Source organism: Bos indicus x Bos taurus, chromosome 26 (genome assembly GCF_003369695.1).
Source record: "Bos indicus x Bos taurus breed Angus x Brahman F1 hybrid chromosome 26, Bos_hybrid_MaternalHap_v2.0, whole genome shotgun sequence".
Taxonomy (NCBI): Eukaryota; Metazoa; Chordata; class Mammalia; order Artiodactyla; family Bovidae; genus Bos; species Bos indicus x Bos taurus.
This window is the reverse complement of record NC_040101.1, coordinates 28,774,505-28,793,176: the sequence shown is the minus strand read 5'-3', so window position 1 is coordinate 28,793,176 and position 18,672 is coordinate 28,774,505. Positions and strand designations below refer to the sequence as shown.

The 18,672-nt window shown below is 40.6% G+C and overlaps 1 protein-coding gene across 5 annotated transcripts in view; it reads right to left on the bottom strand.

The window, feature by feature from the left end:
- ARMH3 (armadillo-like helical domain containing 3) overlaps positions 1–18,672 on the bottom strand; it is a 178,830-nt gene that overhangs the window by 113,909 nt on the left and 46,249 nt on the right. For all 5 annotated transcript variants that reach the window (XM_027528511.1, XM_027528515.1, XM_027528512.1 and 2 more), the window contains one exon: positions 11,851–11,939. In XM_027528511.1, the coding sequence (XP_027384312.1) occupies positions 11,851–11,939 (89 nt within the window). The remainder of the gene's footprint in view (positions 1–11,850; positions 11,940–18,672) is intronic.

The window sequence follows — 18,672 nt, the reverse complement described above, 5'->3', positions numbered from 1 at the left end:
GTCCAGGTTCAATGCACGATACTGGATGCTTGGGGCTGGTGCACTGGGACGACCCAGAGGGATGGTATGGGGAGGGAGGAGGGAGGAGGGTTCAGGATGGGGAACACGTGTATGCCTGTGGTGGATTTATTTTGATATATGGCAGAACCAATACAATACTGTAAAGTTCAAAAATAAAATAAAATTTTTAAAAATTAAAAAAAAATAAATAAATAAAAAATAGATTTTAAAAAATGTGGTATACAGTGGAATATTACTCAGCCTGAAAAAGGAAATTCTGCCACATGCTAAAACATAGGTGAAACATGAAGACACTATGCTAAGTGAAAAAAGTCAGTCACAGAAGGACAAATACCACATGACTCAATTTACATGCAGGACGTAGAGAAATCAAATTCATAGAGACAGGAAGCAGATTGGTGGTTGCTAGAGGTGTAGACAGGGAGGAATACAGGCTTACTGTTTAATAGATACAATTTCAGTCTAAGAAAACTTTTAAAATTCTGGAGACGGAAGGAAGAGATGGTTGCCCAACAATATGAATGTACTTAATGCCACTGAGCTTACACTTAAAATGATAAAATTTTATGTATGTTTTACCAATTGAAAAACAAGAGGCCAATATTTTTCTTTCCACAGACATTAGCATGAGCCCTGCAAATACTCCATCCCAACTTTCTGTAACCTCAGCATAACTGATGGGCTGAAATTTACATCATGGTACACAGTACTGAGTACAGAGCCAAACATACAAAAGTGTTTTGATGGGAAAATAAAAGGTACCCAATATACTCAATCAACAGAGAGTCATGAACACTTGAGCAAGAATACAAATTCAAAATGAGCACTGCACAGCCTTCAAGACAATACCACGGCAGTTTTCAGAATAATCATCAAAGCTGATAGTCAAAGCTAACAACACACTGAAGTACAGTTGATCCTTGAACAACTTGGGTTTGAACTGTGTGGGTCCACTTATACTTAGATTTTTAAAAATAAATGTATACTATGTTACTATATGATCTGTGGTTGGTCAAATCCACAGATGTGAGACTGCTGGTAGGAAGTGCAGACTGTAAAGTTATAGGTAAATTTTTGACAAGGTTGGAGTGGGGGGCTGGGTATAAGCACCTCAAAACCTCAACTTCTTTAAGGGTCAACTATTCTAACAATATTCTAGGAAATCCTTGGGGATACTGGGTTTGACTCCTAAATCTTTTTTATTCCTACTAAAGGAGGATCCAGATCCCTGGCTTCAAATACTCTTAAACTGCACTGAGTGAAAAATAGAGAAGTTATGTCAGTGAAACATCTGAGGTATTCCACTACACATTCAACAAGTTTAAGTTGTAAGGAAGTGGGTGCTCCATACACATTTGTTTCTTCACTGGAAAGTCCACCAAGCACTTTGAAAACTTAAGTGTCTGGATTCGCTTTCAGGAACTATAAACTAGCTGCAACTGCTGCCTCTTTACTTCCCTGATGGCTCAGCTGGTAAAGAATCTGCCTCCAATGCAGGAGAACCCAGTTTGACTCCTAGGCCAAGAAGATCTGCTGGAGAAGGGATAGGCTACCCACTCCAGTATCCCTGAGCTTCCCTTGTAGCTTAGCTGGTAAAGAATCCGCCTGCAATGTGGGAGACCTGGGTTCGATCCCTGAGTTGGGAAGATTCCTCTGGAGAAGGGAAAGGCTACACACTCTATTATTCTGGCCTGGATGTTGCCTCTTTGACTCTGTACTAGAGGCAAGTGTCAGTCTCCTACTTAGCTCTCCAGGTTTCTTTCCTTGGAGAGTACTGTGCATCAAATATGGCAGCAGGATGCAGAAGTTCTGACTTTTCTGTATGCAAACACAAGTAGAACAAAGGATAGTGCACAGGTTCTGGAAAGTTGAGCCAGGAATGGGTACCCTGACAGTTCCCTGCGTCCCAAGTGAATTCACAGAGGCAAAAGCAGCCAATCTGTTTTTTAAATGTGAAGATTTCAATACCACCCACCTGAGAATCCTGCTGTCCGACACAAGGCCACCTCACTGCACAAGGAACCTTGTTCACAGAGCTGTTCCTAGCATTAATATACCCGACACAATGAAGACTTTCCCAGACTTTTTCTATTCTACTTTGAATTTAAGTGGAGGAAAAGAAGGTAGCAAGCAGCAAACCATGTTGTCGTGTAGAAGCGTGGAGTGAATAATGGATATGGGAACTTCTCCAGAACTAAAACCTCTCCCCACATTGAGGTAAACCAGGTGCAGAGAGGAACAAGCCAACCACGGGAAGACACAATTAAGTGGTAGCTCAGCGCCTGCCTCAGAGAAGCAGAGGGGAGGTTTAATTACAAAACCAAGTGAATGACATTTAAATAAGATTAAAAACAGGAAGGAGGCAGAGAGCAGAGCACAAATAAATGTCTCTGAAGAATCAGGTCAGAGAGAGCAGTCTCTGTGAACAGCTTTTACCTGCTATGAAGACAAAGACATAGAAAGCAAAGACAAGACTAAGCCAGGCCCTATTTTGTGGCCTGGCATGGAGTTAGGATGAGAGGCCACAGATCCCAAGGCAAAACCTGATCATTAGGGAAAATGGGTAACTTCACAGTGACCAATAGAAGAGAAATACTTAGAACCTCACTAGCTTAGGACAGACATAGAAGAACTCAAAGGACAGGCTACAAATAGCACTAGTATGAAGAAGAACTAAAGAGCCTCTTGATAAAAGTGAAAGAGGAAAGTCAAAAAGTTGGCTTAAAACTCAACATTCAGAAAACGAAGATCATGGCATCCAATCCCATCACTTCATGGCAAACAGATGGGGAAACAATGGAAACAGTAACAGACTTTATTTGGGGGGGCTCCAGAATCACTGCAGATGGTGACTGCAGCCATGAAATTAAAAGATGCTTGCTCCTTGGAAGGAAAGTTATGACCAACCTAGACAGCATATTAAAAAGCAGAGACATTACTTTACCAACAAAGGTCTGTCTAGTCAAAGGTATGGTTTTTCCAGTAGTCATGTATGGATGTGAGAGTTGGACTATAAAGAAAGGTGAGCGCTGAAGAATTGATGCTTTTGAACTGTGGTGTTGGAGAAGACTCTTGAGAGTCCCTTGGATGCAAGGAGATCCAACAAGTCCATCCTAAAGGAAATCAGTTCTGAATATTCACTGGAAGGACTGATGCTGAAGCTGAAGCTCAAACAATACTTTGGCCACCTGATGTGAAGAACTGACTGACTGGAAAAGACCCTGATGCTGGGAAAGATTGAAGGCGTGAGGAAAAGGGGATGACAGAGGATGAGATGGTTGGATGGCATCACCAACACAACGGACGTTGAGTTTGAGTAGGCTCTGGGAGTTGGTGATGGACAAGGAAGCCTGGCATGCTGAAGTCCATGGGGTCGCAAAGAGTCAGACAAGACTGAGCGACTGAACTGAACAAGGCAATGCCTCTGAAACCCCAGAGGCACTATAAACTCTAGCAATTCGAACATCTCTGCACAAAATCACCAATTACTCAGGGGCATTGCCAGCAATCAGTAGGCTCACTGTCAGTCAGCAAAGTGGCACAGGAAGGACTTAGAAACCAACAATGACCAACAGAATAATTTAAAAATGGACTAGGTGCGTTCTCAGAATACAGGCATCTGGCTGGCTGTTAAACCCAAGCACCTTACTGAAACAGAGACCAATGAATCCGACAAGAAAATGAAACGGCTTTGGTTATATGCTACGAGCCTCTCCAGGTGAACAGAGCACAAAAGTCGGTATACCCAGTGGGAGGATTCTGGGAAGATGGCAGAACATGAAACATCAGCAATCTCTCTCCCAGAATCCTCTGCCAGGACAATAATTGCCCTGGCAGAATCTGTCTGACGTAACTATGTAGAACTCTGGACTCTGATGAAGGTTTGAAATTTCTACAGAAAAATCTGGATGGTAAATTTGGTTCACTTTGGTCAATTTCAACTCTTAGTACATGCAGCTACCTATCCCCAATCCCAGGCCTGTGGTAAGCAACTGTGCACCTGTTTCTAGAGCAGCTTGCACACAACTTGCAGGAGCTAGGGTGGACCAGCTCCCAGATACGGCAATAAGGGCCGTATCTTCCAAATACTGGGGAATCTGTGCTATGATCACTGATTGCTGCTTCTGATCACAGAGATGCAGACAAATAGGTGGGCAGCCATTTTTGTTGCACTTCCCCTTATTGTTACAAGCCTGTCCCCCCCACAGATAAGTGACATCTAGGCCTAAGGGGCCAGTGCCCCTTTTTTTCCCCACCTTCATTTTTTGCTTTTCCTCTTTCAGGAGCCAGACAGTAAAAACTAGGACATTCAACACAAATGAACATTATCTAAGAAACAGACTCACAGACCGAGAGAACAGACTTGTGGTTGCTAAGGAGGGTGAGAGAGGGAGGGATAGATTGGAGTTTGGGGTTAGCATGTGCCAACTATAACATACAGAAGGGATAAACAAGAAGATCCTAATGTACAGCACAGGAAACTATATTCAATATACCGAGATAAACCATAATGGAAAACAATAAATACATATGTATAATTTAGTCACTTTGCTGTATAGCAGAATCTAACACAACACTGTAAATCAACTATGCTTCCATTTAAAGAGAAAAGGTAAATACTAGGACAATAAAAACATTAATCAAGAAGAGCATTCAGAAACAAACAAACAAACAAAAACTAGGACATTCAGAAACAACTGTATATTCAAGGAAAATTAGAGAGTGACTGCACATGCCCAAGAAAAAAGCTCATAAAAGATCTAAGAAAAGATTAAGTTTACACCTCAGGCTGATCCTCAGTACAGACAGAGCCTACAGTCAAAAACAAAAGTAACAGTGAATTCCCCGGTGGTCCAGTGGTTAGCACTCTGGGCTTTCACTGTCGAAGGTCCTAGCTCAAACCTTGGTTAGGGAACTGAGATCCCACAAGCCATGCAATGCAGCCAGAATAAATATATAAATAAAAATAAACAAAAATAATAACAAAAAATAGATAACTCTGCAAGAAGGGGGGAATCTTATTTCTTGAACCTTCAGGATACTGGAAGTAAAATAAGTCAAGTCACAAAGAGACAAATACTGAATCATTCCACTTACATGCAGTACTTAAGAGTAGTCAAAATCATAAAGAGAGAAGATAGACTGGTGGTTGCCAGGGGCTGAGGGGAAAGGGGAAGAGGTTCAGTTTTAGAAGATGAAGAGTTATGGGGAACAATAGTGGTGATGCCTGCATTACAGTGTGAATGTATTTAGTACCACTGAACATACACTTAAAAATGGTTAAGATAGTAAATTTTATGTTATGTGTATTTTAGCACAATAAAAAGTCAGTACGTCAACAACCTGTGCTGTCTAAAGGCTCTATGTCCTAGATGAACTGGAGAAAAGAACAAATCCTTTCTTTAAATGGAAGTTAGATTCTGTCTTACCATTTTCCTTGCAAATGAAGTGTATCTGCTAAAAAAGAAAATAAAATTCTCAACTATCTCCAATTCCCCATTTACTTGGGGACACTGCAGTCCTCACAGTTACCACCCACCCTCCTTACCATGAAAGTAAGTTATTATATGAAAGTTCCCATTGCTCCCATATGGAGCAATGCAAGATCCCATACACATTCTGTGCTGCTGCTGCTGCTGCTAAGTCGCTTCAGTCATGTCTGACTCCGTGCGACCCCATAGACGGCAGCCCACCAGGCTCCGCCGTCCCTGGGATTCTTCAGGCAAGAACACTGGAGTGGGTTGCCATTTCCTTCTCCAATGCATGAAAGTGAAAAGTGAAAGTGAAGTCGCTCAGTCGTGTCTGACTCTTCGCAACCCCATGGACTGCAGCCCATCCGGCTCCTCCGTCCACGGGATTTTCCAGGCAAGAGTGCTGGAGTGGGGTGCCATTGCCTTCTCCACATTCTGTGCAGCTGCTTCTAACTAAGCATGCTTAGAGGCCACCATCTTTTTCTAGGGCCCTAGATACCTACTGCTTTTTTCAAACACTGACCAAATGAAAAAGAGTCAAAATCACCCTTGAAGAAATCTCAGTTAATGAGACCATGACTCAGTGGAGCCATCTGATGTAGAACCAAGAACTTTACTTTCTGCTCAAATGAGGGAAAAACCACTAAGAAACTTGTCCTGCTCACTCAAGATCCAGGGAATGATGATACCTTATGAAATCAAATGACACTTTCCTACACAACCAGTACAGGCAGCACAACAAAAGCACAACTACTCTTTCCTCTGCCTTTTTTAGTTGACAAGATGCTAATGGGCCTACCAGAGTTGACATTTCTCTGGATGGGAAGTGCCTTTTTGTGCAGAGAAAAGAACAGAGATTTCTCACTCTTTTAGGTGGGAATCTTTTTCTCCTTCTAACAGGCTAAACTTGTTAAGAATTCTTATCTTTTGCTTCTGCCAAGATTCTAAGAGAAAGATTCAAAATAGTATAAAGTTTAGATTTAGCCAAATGTGGTAACTTGAAGGGAAAAAAGGTTTCCTGGCATTCTTTTTCTGCCCTGGGGCTTTGTACACTGCTATACAGGATCTTCCATAACAAAATTATGAAAAGAGAGAAACACCTTCGAATGCTCCCACATTAGAACATTCTAACTTTAAGAAGAATTGATTATCCACAGAAGAAAGAAGCCTCCATATTTTTGCACATGGAAGTTAGAGCAGTCTTAATTAGGCACATCAAGCCTAGAATACATCTTGTAACAGATTCCCCTAAATCAGAGAAAATTTGGGGAAAAAAAGAACAATTTAAAAAGCAATTTTAAGAACAAAATAGCAATAGCAGCTGCCAAAATTCCTCTTGCCATATACTCTAGCTGTTTACTGCTATGTTTCTTCCCCACCTGCATACTCTCTTCAAAACTTAAAGCAGCAATATCGTAGTTACGTAAGATGTCACCATTGGAGGAATCTGGGTGAAGGGTACAAGAACTCTCTGTACTATTTTTGCAACTTCCTGTGAGTCTATAATTATATCAAAATACAAAGTTTAAAAAAGTAACCAAACTAAATGAAGCAGACAATTAAAAACTCAAAGGATAGTTTCCCCAAATCAGGAGGGGCTGGCAAACTGTCAAAGCTATACCCATACAAGAACTGCCAACTATATCTATGGCTCAGGTCAGTCTTTCTCCTGAAAATTTCCAGTCCTGTATAACACCTACAATATAACAAGCATGCAATGAAAGCTCTCAATTCCCAGTCTCAAGGTGTACCTAACCATGAAGCCACAGACTTCTGTCAGTGATGAGTGTGCCAGCTGGATCCAGAAAGCTGTGACACTCTCTGAGTTTTCTATTTTTCCCAGTAGGTATCTGAAAGGTCAGGCCAAGTACAATTTTTCTCTTTTTCACAAAGCTGTGAATGCTTTGGATGCTATTTAGCACAGTGAAGCTGAACAGATTGTTTTGGGGGCTTTGGGGGCCTCTCTTCCTGCAGAGAGGCAAATGTTGCCTAGTGATCTGCTTCTGAGCATAGGAGTCAGGAACTCTAAGTCCTGATCATGACTATTTAGTGTCTGGTTTCCATAATCCTTAGCAAGTCACTTATCCTTCTATACATTCCCCAACAAATGGTGATAAAAATAATGACTTATCACCCAGATATGTGGCAGAGTGAAAGGGTAAGAAGGACTGTGATCCACAGATATATGCCAAATATAAAATGCCAACTTAAACCTGTCTTTAAATCAACCTGTTTTCAGACTGTGGAAAGCTACACTATTTAAACGCAGGCTGGCTCCCCAATGCCCCTTCTGCCTGCAATGGAAGTAAAATAAGCTGACTCCATGAAGTTCTCTGTTCAAGTATTTCCCTCTAACAACTATATGCTTCTCTCTAAACATTCCGCCCATTCCTTGGTTAATGGCTTAGAAACTAAGTTTCCATTTTCACTTGGTTAAAAGCAATCCATGTGTCTGGAGGTAAGGAAGAAAGTGACAAAGGAAAGATAAATCATCCACCACTCCTGTTCATACCAACAATTCAAATAAAAAGGTGATGAAGTCAGCTCAAAAGACAAGTGAAAACAAATATTCTAATACTATTTTTTTTGAAGTACAAACACAACACTGTGCTGCCTTAAGAGAATGCTGACTCATCATCAATGGAAATTCTACATACCTATTCATCCATTTATTTATTCACTCAAATATTTTCTGACCCCCTGTTACAAGCCAAGTAGTGCGCTGAGAATAAATCAATGATTAAAACTCAGGCCCTGCCCTCCACGAATTTTTTTTAAAAGGAAAAACAAATAATTTAAGCAAATCATTGTACAGACATGTGCAAACACAGCATAACAATGTGATATGCTAAAACAGAAGCCCAGAGTTCTGTGAGAATAACAGGAAACCAATCATAGTGACCAACATTGTCTTTAGTCTCAAGTTCAGAGATAAAACGAAAGTTCCCAGGAGGAATGCAATACAGTCAGTAAATAAAGAAAAACTAACCAAATATAAAGATGTTTGTGAAGACAGAATTGGGAGGCCAGTCGCTAAAATTAAGACAGAGATTCTTCCTCCCACCCGCTTTGGATTCCAACTTGAGACTTTTTTTTGGCTTGTATTTTATTATTTAAAAAAAATTTTTTTAATTTATTTTTAATTGGAGGATAATTTCTTTTACAATGTTGTGCTGGTTTCTGCCATATATCAACATGAATCTGTCACAGAAAGACTGAGATGCTTAACATTGGATCATGGATGGGCTTCAGAAGAAGGTCCATGAACTCTCTGAAATTATATGCAAAATATATATGCGCAAATGGACATTTTTCTGGATGCAAAGATATCTTTCATTACATTCTCAAAAGCAAAGAACTATTTCACTAGGATCTCACCCTAAAACTCGGTTTTCTATCTTTATCAGAGGAGCATTTTAAGACCTAATCTTTTACTCAAAATAGGAAGTCTGTGTAGCCTAGAGGTCAGAGAAGAGCTTTTGAACTTCCCATAACTTGGTGGAAAACAGTGACTGCTGAAAATAGGGTAATGAGAAAGACAAGACTTTTTCCTTTCTATATTCAAGTTGAGATTAGCCTAAATATATTTCTGCATATACTCAGATGCCATGGTGACAGGCATCATATAAACAGACCATGGCAGCAGGGAGTAGGTCAGGGATTACATCTGTAAAACCAACATATCAGGCAGGATTAAAGCCCCAACCAATATAGCTGCCTCCTCCTTATCATAAAACCAAACCAGAAAACTCCATATAGGAATTTGGAGGGGGATCCCTGGCTACTTCCCCAAAAAGAAAGAGGTAGTCAAACAGTATAAGAATAAAAATAACCAAAGAGCAGTGAGACTAAACACTCTCATTCCAAATAATAAAAGGCACTTGCCATCCATGCTTCCCGGGCACATGAGGTCTCTCATGTGTCTGACCTAACAACACATGCCTTACCAGTTTTATTTGTAAGTAAAATTCAACTAAAGTTTGCAGCACATGTATGGGCAAGCTTCTGTATACATAAGCATATTTGCCATGATGAGTTTCACATACCTCCCTCAAATCTATACGTCTAGAAGGCAAAGAAAGAATGAAAACATAGGCAAACCGACATATGAGGGGTATTACCAGCCAAGGAGTGGGTGGATCCACCATAGACACATTTATATTCACTGATTACAATATTATACATTATTATGGGCTCTGATGCATCCGATGTAGTCTAGTATTTTGCAGCTTTCCTTAATACCTGCTGCTCTGCATCTCACTATATATATTCCATGTATGAACACAGGGAGTCAAATCCCAGGGGGGCTCACCCAGTCTACACAGAAAAGGAGCTAACCTCACCTGGCAGAGAACTCCAGTACAAATGCCTATGCCTGGAACAAGCAGCCATCCAAGCCTCATTAATGACACTCATATACACCTCCTCTCAACCTATCAAGGGCCTTAGCATGCCAATCAGTCCTGAGATAGCAAATAATTATACACAGAGCTAAACATGACATGAAGTACTCAAAGAAAGAAAGTCAATACAGGATAAAGAATGGTCTCTTGCTTCAGTTTCTCACCAGAATAGGGAAAGCAGATCCAGAAAAGATAAATATAAAAGACTTTTAAAATTTCTTTAAAAGATAATTGCCTCTTTAAATAAAAATGATGGAAATGTATTTTGGGGTTTATAAAATACATAAAAGTTAAACATATGACAACAACAGCACAAAGGACAGAATGCAAGAGAGTAAGACAATAAACAGAACCCTAGGACCGAGGGAGACAGACGAGCGTGAACAGGAGAAGGCAATGAAAAAGACAAGAGAAGAGGAGAAAATGAGGAAGAGGACAACTGATGAAAGGATAGGAGAAAAGCCAGAGAGCTCCCAGGGGCAAGAGAAAGGATAGCTAGGAGAGAAAGTAAAGGTGATAGAATAAAAGAGAAAACAACACCAGAAGAGAATCAAAGGCAGGCAAAATTACTACTGCCATCCACTCTAGTACTACAATGTGTAACTTCATCCCAGTTATAGGCATAAACCATTTGTACTTGTTACACTAATGTCCAGAGATCTGCATCATTTTTGTGTTTTCTCTTTAATTCTAAATTTTTAAATTAATCATACAACTAATGCATAGGCAACCAAAGAGTCCTTTATATTAAAAAGAATTGTTCCAACCTAAGAAATTCAAACTTTAGTCATTTCAATCTTTTGATCTCTCTTTAGCTTTTCTGACATTCTCTCAATTTTGAACTCTCACATAATCATACTCTTCTCCTAAAATATCAAAATGCCACTACTGCCACTTGGTGTTGTTATCCTACTCCCCCTTCACCACTATAGGCAGTAACTGCAAATTTGCTAATCCATTAATTAAAGATCTCTACTTCCCATTATGAAGGACTAAATTTAGAAAGCCAAATTGGGTTGGGAGGAAACCATGTGTCACAACAAGTGAGATGAATTCCATGGGAGGGGGTGGGGTTACTGGCCTGTTTCTCACAAAGCCTCTGACACTCACATACACTTCTCTGCTCAGAATACAGAGAAGCTCTCCCAAGGGTGGGGCAAACAATTTACCACTATAATCATCTGGAGAAGATTTTATTGTCCTATCAGGTCACAAAAGCCACAGGACCTATCAGCAAGCAAATGCCTCAGGAAACATGTCTCCTCTGCTTTTCTGAAACCTCCAATTTAGATGCAACAAAAGAAAGGGGTGGCAAGCCAGTATTAATTGTACCCTTAGAGAAGAGCCACTCTTTCCCCCCACAGGGGTGGCAGTAACTTTACTGGGCTACCAAATGGATGCAAAGACAAAAGTAAACACTGTAATTTGCTGTTTTTGTCTCTGGCACAGGGGGAGTGGTAAAACTGACACTGTCTGTAAACAGTAATAATGCCAGATGTAACACAAAGAACAGGGTTTCCCCCATCTCTCCACCCCCTCCCCACCCCCTCTCCCTAAGACATTCCTCCTGGGATTACTCATCCCCAGGAAACACACAGAAGCCTCCCTATAGTCCATATGCTGTTACCAAATGGAACCAAGAGAGAATCCAAGTTTGTACTGACTCCTCAATGGAAGAATCAATGGAACTCAAGAAATATTTAATTGTTTCTGCCAGCTGACAAAAAAATACAGGGAGAAGGAATAAGAGAGAAAGTATAAAATAGATATATATGTGACATGCCCATGTTTGGATTATAACAAGGCTGAAATGACAAAAAGAAGAGTTGAAAATACAAGCATCCTAAACAAACTAAAAAGTTTGTTTGATTGTTTGTTTTAAATTCATCTATGCCCAGGCACAGGTGCTCATAAAAGATATAGGAAAAGATGATGAATTCAAAAGAGAAAGTTACCTGACCAGAGCTCCCGCCAGGTATAATGCAGGCGTACTCTACACTTCTTCTGATAGCAAAGTAGTTTATGTACTACCTGAATGCAGCGCCTGGAACAGAAAAAGAGAAAAACTGGAATAAGTCTAAAGTTACGGTGCAACTCACCACAGATACCCTTTCTTTAACAAGGCAACTTTTGCTAAGACCACAAAAAACACTGGATATGAAGCTGTACACATGGGAAAGAAAGGAACTTCTGCAACTTTCTCTTGGATAAAAGCCCCACCCCCAAACACACACAACGTTACTTGTGCTAATTCCCCTATCTCTAGAAGAAGGGAGTTATAACCACATCTAAGTCAGCATTCAATTAGGCACTACTTTTACCATTCCCTTGAGTATCTTTCCTCAGAGGAAGAATGCACCATGAACCAAAATGAGACTACATTCGAGACTGCAAACATGGGATGCAAAGATGTAAAAGTAAAGAACTTAAGACTTTAGATCTATTTAAATATGTTTTTAATGTAAATAAAATTTTAAATAATATTTAAATTTTGATTTACATTAAAGGTTAGATTAACAATTCAGTTCTTCAGTTGCACTAACCACAAGTACTCAGAAGTCACGTGTGCCTAGTGGCTACCATATTGGACAACACAGAAAAACAGAACATTTTTATAATCACAAAAATTATACTGGCAGTGCTATTCTAGATCACTGGACTATTAAACATTATTCACATCCCAACAACAAAAATGCTTTTGAGAATATTTCCAAATAAACTGAAAAATGAAAGACATTTTTAAACATTGTAACCCTAACAAAAAAAATGTTTTTTCATCTCTGGGGAAGAATTCTGAAAGCTTAAAAAGCTATGAGTGAATGTATAAAGGAATATATTGATAAAATTTACTTCCTAAAAATAAAAATCTTGGGACTTCCCTGGTGGTCCAGTGGTTAAGAATCCACCTGCCAATGCAGGGGAGGTAGGTTCGATCTCTGGCTGGGGAACTAAGATCCCACATCCTGTGGCACAACTAAGCCCACGGGCCACAACTACTGAGCCCACACACCACAACTAGAGAGGAACACAACAAAAGGTCCTGCAGAAATGTTTTGCATGATGCAACAAAGATCTCACGTACCGCAACTAAGACCCAACTGCAGCCAAAATAAACATTTTTTAAAGCCTTTAAAATAAATTTGAAAAAATAAAAATCTCATTTGAATAAAGAAGCTGTAATGATTAAAATTAAAAGCCAAATATGGGAAATTACATTTGCAACAAGTGACATGAAATGGTTATTATGCTTAATACATATGAGTTTATATAAATTGATAAGAAAAAATAACAACACACCTAATAAGAAACTTGGGCAAAGGCAATGGACAACAAATCCCTCCATCCCCAAAAAAGAGGAAAAATATGGAAAGTTAACATTTTCCTATAATGTTCAATTTCACCTTAAAAAGGTACATTAAAACAAAATTCTGTGTTCTTTTTTTTTTGGGGGGGGGGGGCACCTGTGTGGCTGCAGGCTGTTAGTTCCCCAACCAGGGCTAGAGCCTGTGCCCCTGCAGTGGAAGTGTGGAATCTTAACCACTGACTGGCAGGGAACTCCCCAACAAGATTCTGTTTTTGCAAACCAAATTAATATAGATTTTAATGCTAACAGCTAAAGGTATGAACAACCCAAATATCTATCAACTAATTAATGGATAAATGAAATGATGTTGTACACCCAAACAACGGAATATTACTCGGCCATAAAAAGGAACACTGTAACATGAATAAAATCCTGGAAATATGCTAAGTAAAAGGTCAGTCATGAAAGATCATATAATACATAATTTCATTTACATAAAATGTCCAAAATAGGCAGATGTATGGAGGAGCCCTGTAGGCTGCAGTCCACGGAGTCACTAAGAGTCGGACACGACTGAGTGACTTCACTTTCACTTTTCACTTTCCTGCATTGGAGAAGGAAATGGCAACCCACTCCAGTGGAGAGTCCCAGGGATGGTGGAGCCTGGTGGGCTGCCGTCTACAGGGTCGCACAGAGTCGGACACGACTGAAGTGACTTAGCAGCAGAGACAGAAAGTAGACTGGGGGTGGGAAGAAAGAGGCCCAAGTCTTGGAACATATTGCTCTGAAGCCCCAAGCTCATCACACAAACCAAAAGATTCACAGGAAACTGTCAGACCTAACTTCATTCATTCCATAAATACTGACTGTAAACCAAATGAAGATCTAGTACTTAAGTCAAAACTAAACTCTCAAGTTCCTGGAAATCAGATCTAGATAGTCTGCTAGTTTCAGGCAAATAAAGAGGCTCTTTCTCCCAAAACTCTCCTGACACCAAAGAATTAAGCAAAAGAAACAGAAATAAGCCAGGTAAAAGGGTGCAGCAAAAAGTGGCTTCTCCATACCTAACATGCCGCAGTTGAAATTCAGCTGAATGACAATACTTCTAGAGGTGAGAGTAAGACTCTCTCAGGTTCTGGGGTTTTAATATGAGACAGAGTATCCTGAGATCCCACTAACTTCAGCAGACATCATATCAATATGTAGGATATCAATCTGACAGCTCATGAAATCAAGCAAAAATGGCGACAGCTAATTTTCGGGGCCTCTTAGCAGAGGGCAAAAGAAAAAGGGGTTAAAAAAAAAACAACCCCACCACTGACAACAACAGCAACAACAAAAACACAACAAACTTCCCTTTATGGAGTGAGACACAAGGATATTAAAGTGCCTGACAACATATCAAAGACACAAATGAAGAGAAATAAATTTGTAAGTTAAAGTCCTGCAAGTTTTCAAAATAATTCCAATAATGGAATGGGCCTGCACTGCTACCTCACTAGCCTATTCTACTTGCCTCATTATTCACATCTCTCTGTTCTTTCCATTCCTCAGAGTTCTAAGTGGTCTTACAGGAGATTTTCAGACCGAATTTTATAAGAGGACTATGTGACAGAGATCTCTCTTAAAAGACTTCAGTATATATTAAAAATATTTTACAAACCAGATAAATATAAATACATATGACAAAACTTTTAAATAATTCCCTTTTATTCTCTAAACAGAGTATACAGAATACAGAATGGTGGCTCAGACGGAAAAGAATCTGCCTACAATGCAGGAGACCCAGGTTCGATCCCTGGGTTGGGAAGATTCCCCAGAGAAGGAAATGAATGGCAACCCCCACCAGTATTCTTGCCTGGAGAATTTCATGGATAGAGGAGCCCAATGGGCTACAGTCCATGGGGTCACAAAGAGTCGGACATGACTGAGCGATTAACACATTCTCTAAATAAACTGTATCAAAACCACTTACAAAGTAATATAAATTGTAGTGTAAATCTTCCTAATACTTTCCAAACCATTTGCTGATTTTTAGAAATTGTGGTGTGATCTTCCACATGATGCAGCTGTCAGTAGCTACAGGATGCCCTCGTTTGAGCCATGATTTAACTCAGGAAAATACAAACTACTCTACCAATTTGCCATTAAACTGACAGTCATTAGGTCCCTCCCTGGGGCTGAAAACGGTGCTGCAGCCAGCAAGGGTGGCTGGCCACTGCCCATGCATGACCATCCACACACAGAACATTCCTGGACACCAGCACTTCTCACACGTCCTAGATCTGGACAGCTGCACCCTGTCTCTGTTGACAACATCCTCCCAGCACTGAGCCACTGTGGAGCAGCAGTGAGACACCACCTATGTTACCACACTCTGGTGCCAGCCCCCTCTGGTTCAAAGGCTTTTTATATCCACTCCAAGCTCCGTTCTTTTTCCTGCAGCCACCCAACAAGGGACATTATTTGCCTTGTGGTCTCAGTAACTTATATTACTTACCAAACAGAATGCAAATTTTAAAAACTGCTATGATCTTAAAGATATGCTGGCTGAATGACTCCAAGCCGACAGCTTAGGGCATTTCTTTTATGCATGTAACAGTTTCCTATTTCAACACAAGACAGTTCGACTTTAACTTGAAACTCTTCTTGTGGGGTCTACTGAAGTCTCTACCCACAGGTCTGAGAATTCCTGATTTAGAAAGTGTCCAAGTTTTCCACGTAGGAGTAATTTAAAGGAGAGTTTTCTCTCCTCAGAGACCATTTCCCCTAACTCCCAATCCTGTGCCAGCAGTAGAGGTTGGCAGCAAGAATCAAAGAGTAGCAGCCAGAAAAGGAAATTAATTGGTTGGGTTTTCCTACCTCTTACTGCTCCAAGCAAAACTTTTTTTTTTTTTCTGTATAAGCACCTTTCTCTATTATTACTTTACCTACAGCATTCACACACAGATATGAAACTATTTTGTTTCTGACCCAGATTCTGGCTTGAGTATTAAGTCTTTCCATATTCTGTATTGCTTCATATTTCACCAGGAGGATTACAAACTTATCTGAAATGGTAGAAATTCATTTTACTTTCAATTTCTCATTGTGCTGTATGCTGCTGAAAAGCAGTATATAATGAGAAGTGAGAGCAGCAACTTGGCCTGATGCCCAGCTGGGAGCAGATAAGTTCACCTAAAAAGGACTTGATGCTCCAAATGCCAGAAACTGGAAAGATGGCTGGAAGTGGGGGAGGCAGATATGGAAATATGCCCAGGGGTAGTAATGGAGAAAGTGAATTCAGCCTGAGAGTGGGACCTTTTGCCCAGCCTCTGTCAGCTTGATGCCTCATTATCTTCTCCATCTTCCCTAACCTCAGGACATTCAATTAGGAAGCAGGTGGAAAAGGAACTGAGAAAGCAAAGCAAAGCAAAAAAAAAAAAAAAAAGGCAGGAACCAGGGGGAAGAGGGAAGATCAGGTTCACTGGCTGGGATGTGAGGGTTTAGTCTTATGTCATCCCCACCTTCTACTGTTACCCATCATCCACTTATTTCAGGTAACACTTTTTCTACTCTCTTGTCCTTCCTCCATGCACCCTACACTCTAATCCTCTTGAATTTCTTTCTATTCTCCAAAGTAGGCCACACTATCAAGTCCCCAAGCTTTTGAACATGCTGGTCCCCTGCTTGGGGTGTTGCTCCCCTCTCCTCTGCATACAAAACTTGCCTACTATTTCTTCACGACTCAGGTCAAGCACAGCCTTTTCTGATGCCCCAATGAGTATTAGTCACCCTGTACAAATCTTTTGTCATTTATCATACTAGTAGTTAAGAAAGAGCACAGTCTCTTTCGACAGACAAGCTTGAATCTTGGTGATGCAATGTACATATGCAACTGTGGTAGCCAGCCCACAAGATGGCCCCCAATGGACCCCACCTCCTGGGATTCACATCCTTACAGAGTCCCTTCCAACACTGCTTTAGGCTTGGTCTGTGAGACCAACAGAAGTGGTATGTTGTTTGAGATTAGGTTATAAAAGGCCCTATGGCTTCCATCTTGGGCTCTCACTCTCCTTTCCTTTCTCTCTTGGATTACTTGCTTTGGAGAAAGTCAGCTGTCATGTCAAACAACCCACATGGCTAGGAACTGAGATTTACCAACAACCATGTAAGTGAGCTTTGAAGCAATTCTCCAGCCCCAGTAGAGCCCCAGTAAAGCTAACATATTGACTGAGGCCTATATCAAACCCTATACTGAAAGCTGCTACTGGATCACTGAGCCACAGAAACTGTGAAGTAATAAATGCCTGCTTTAAACACCTATGTTTTGGAGTAGTTTGTTACACAGCAATAGGTAATACACCTGCCAAGGGGTGGGAACAACTTAGGATTTACTGTAAGAAAACCTGGGTTCAACTCCAGACACTGGTGCTTACTAACAGAATAATCTAACCTTCAGAGCCTCAGTTTCCTTCCTTGGAAAATGAGTAAACTAAGACTATAATAATATATTACAAAGAAAAAAAAACAACTATATACTAGAACTAGAATATAAGATAAATAAGTAAAAATAAAGCCTGTAGCAAAACAAATATAATCCTTGAGGTACTGACGTTAAGCAATCCCATCTAAAATAAGCAGAAAATTCATCTGATAAGTGTTATTAAAAAAAGCAGCTTTTCATGGTCTTTAAATTGCAATAAGGGGCTTCCCTGATAGCTCAGTTGGTAACGCATCTGCCCGCAATGCATGAAATAAAGGATCAAACTAATTTTAAACAACCAAAAGATACAGAAAAATGCAAACCAGAAACTACTTATCTAAAAGTAAAATTTGTATCTTATTTCATACCTAGGAAATTAAGAATACGTAGCAGTACTCTCGGAGATGGCAATGGCACCCCACTCCAGTACTCTTGCCTGGAAAATCCCACGGATGGAGGAGCCTGGTAGGCTGTAGTCCATAGGGTTGCTAAGAGTTGGACACGACTGAGCAACTTCTCTTTCACTTTTCACTTTCATGCATTGGAGAAGGAAATGGCAACCCACTCCACTGTTTTTGCCTGGAGAATCCCAGCGACGGGGGAGCCTGGTGGGCTTCCGTCTATGGGGTCGCACAGAGTCGGACACAACTAGATCGACTTAGCAGCAACAGCAGCAGCAGCAGCAGCAGCAGTACTCTTGCCTGGAAAATCCCATGGACGGAGGAGCCTGGTAGGCTGCAGTCCATGGGGTCGCTAAGAGCTGGGAACGACTGAGCGACTTCACTTTCACTTTTCACTTTCATGCATTGGAGAAGGAAATGGCAACCCACTCCAGTGTTCTTGCCTGGAGAATCCCAGGGACAGAGGAGCCTGGTGGGCTGCCGTCTATGGGGTCATACAGAGTTGGACACGACTGAAGCGACTTAGCAGCAGCAGCAGCAGCAGCAGCCTACAAATAAGTCTAAAAACTAGAGCTATTCTGTTCAGAGTAAAATCCTTCGTATCTCC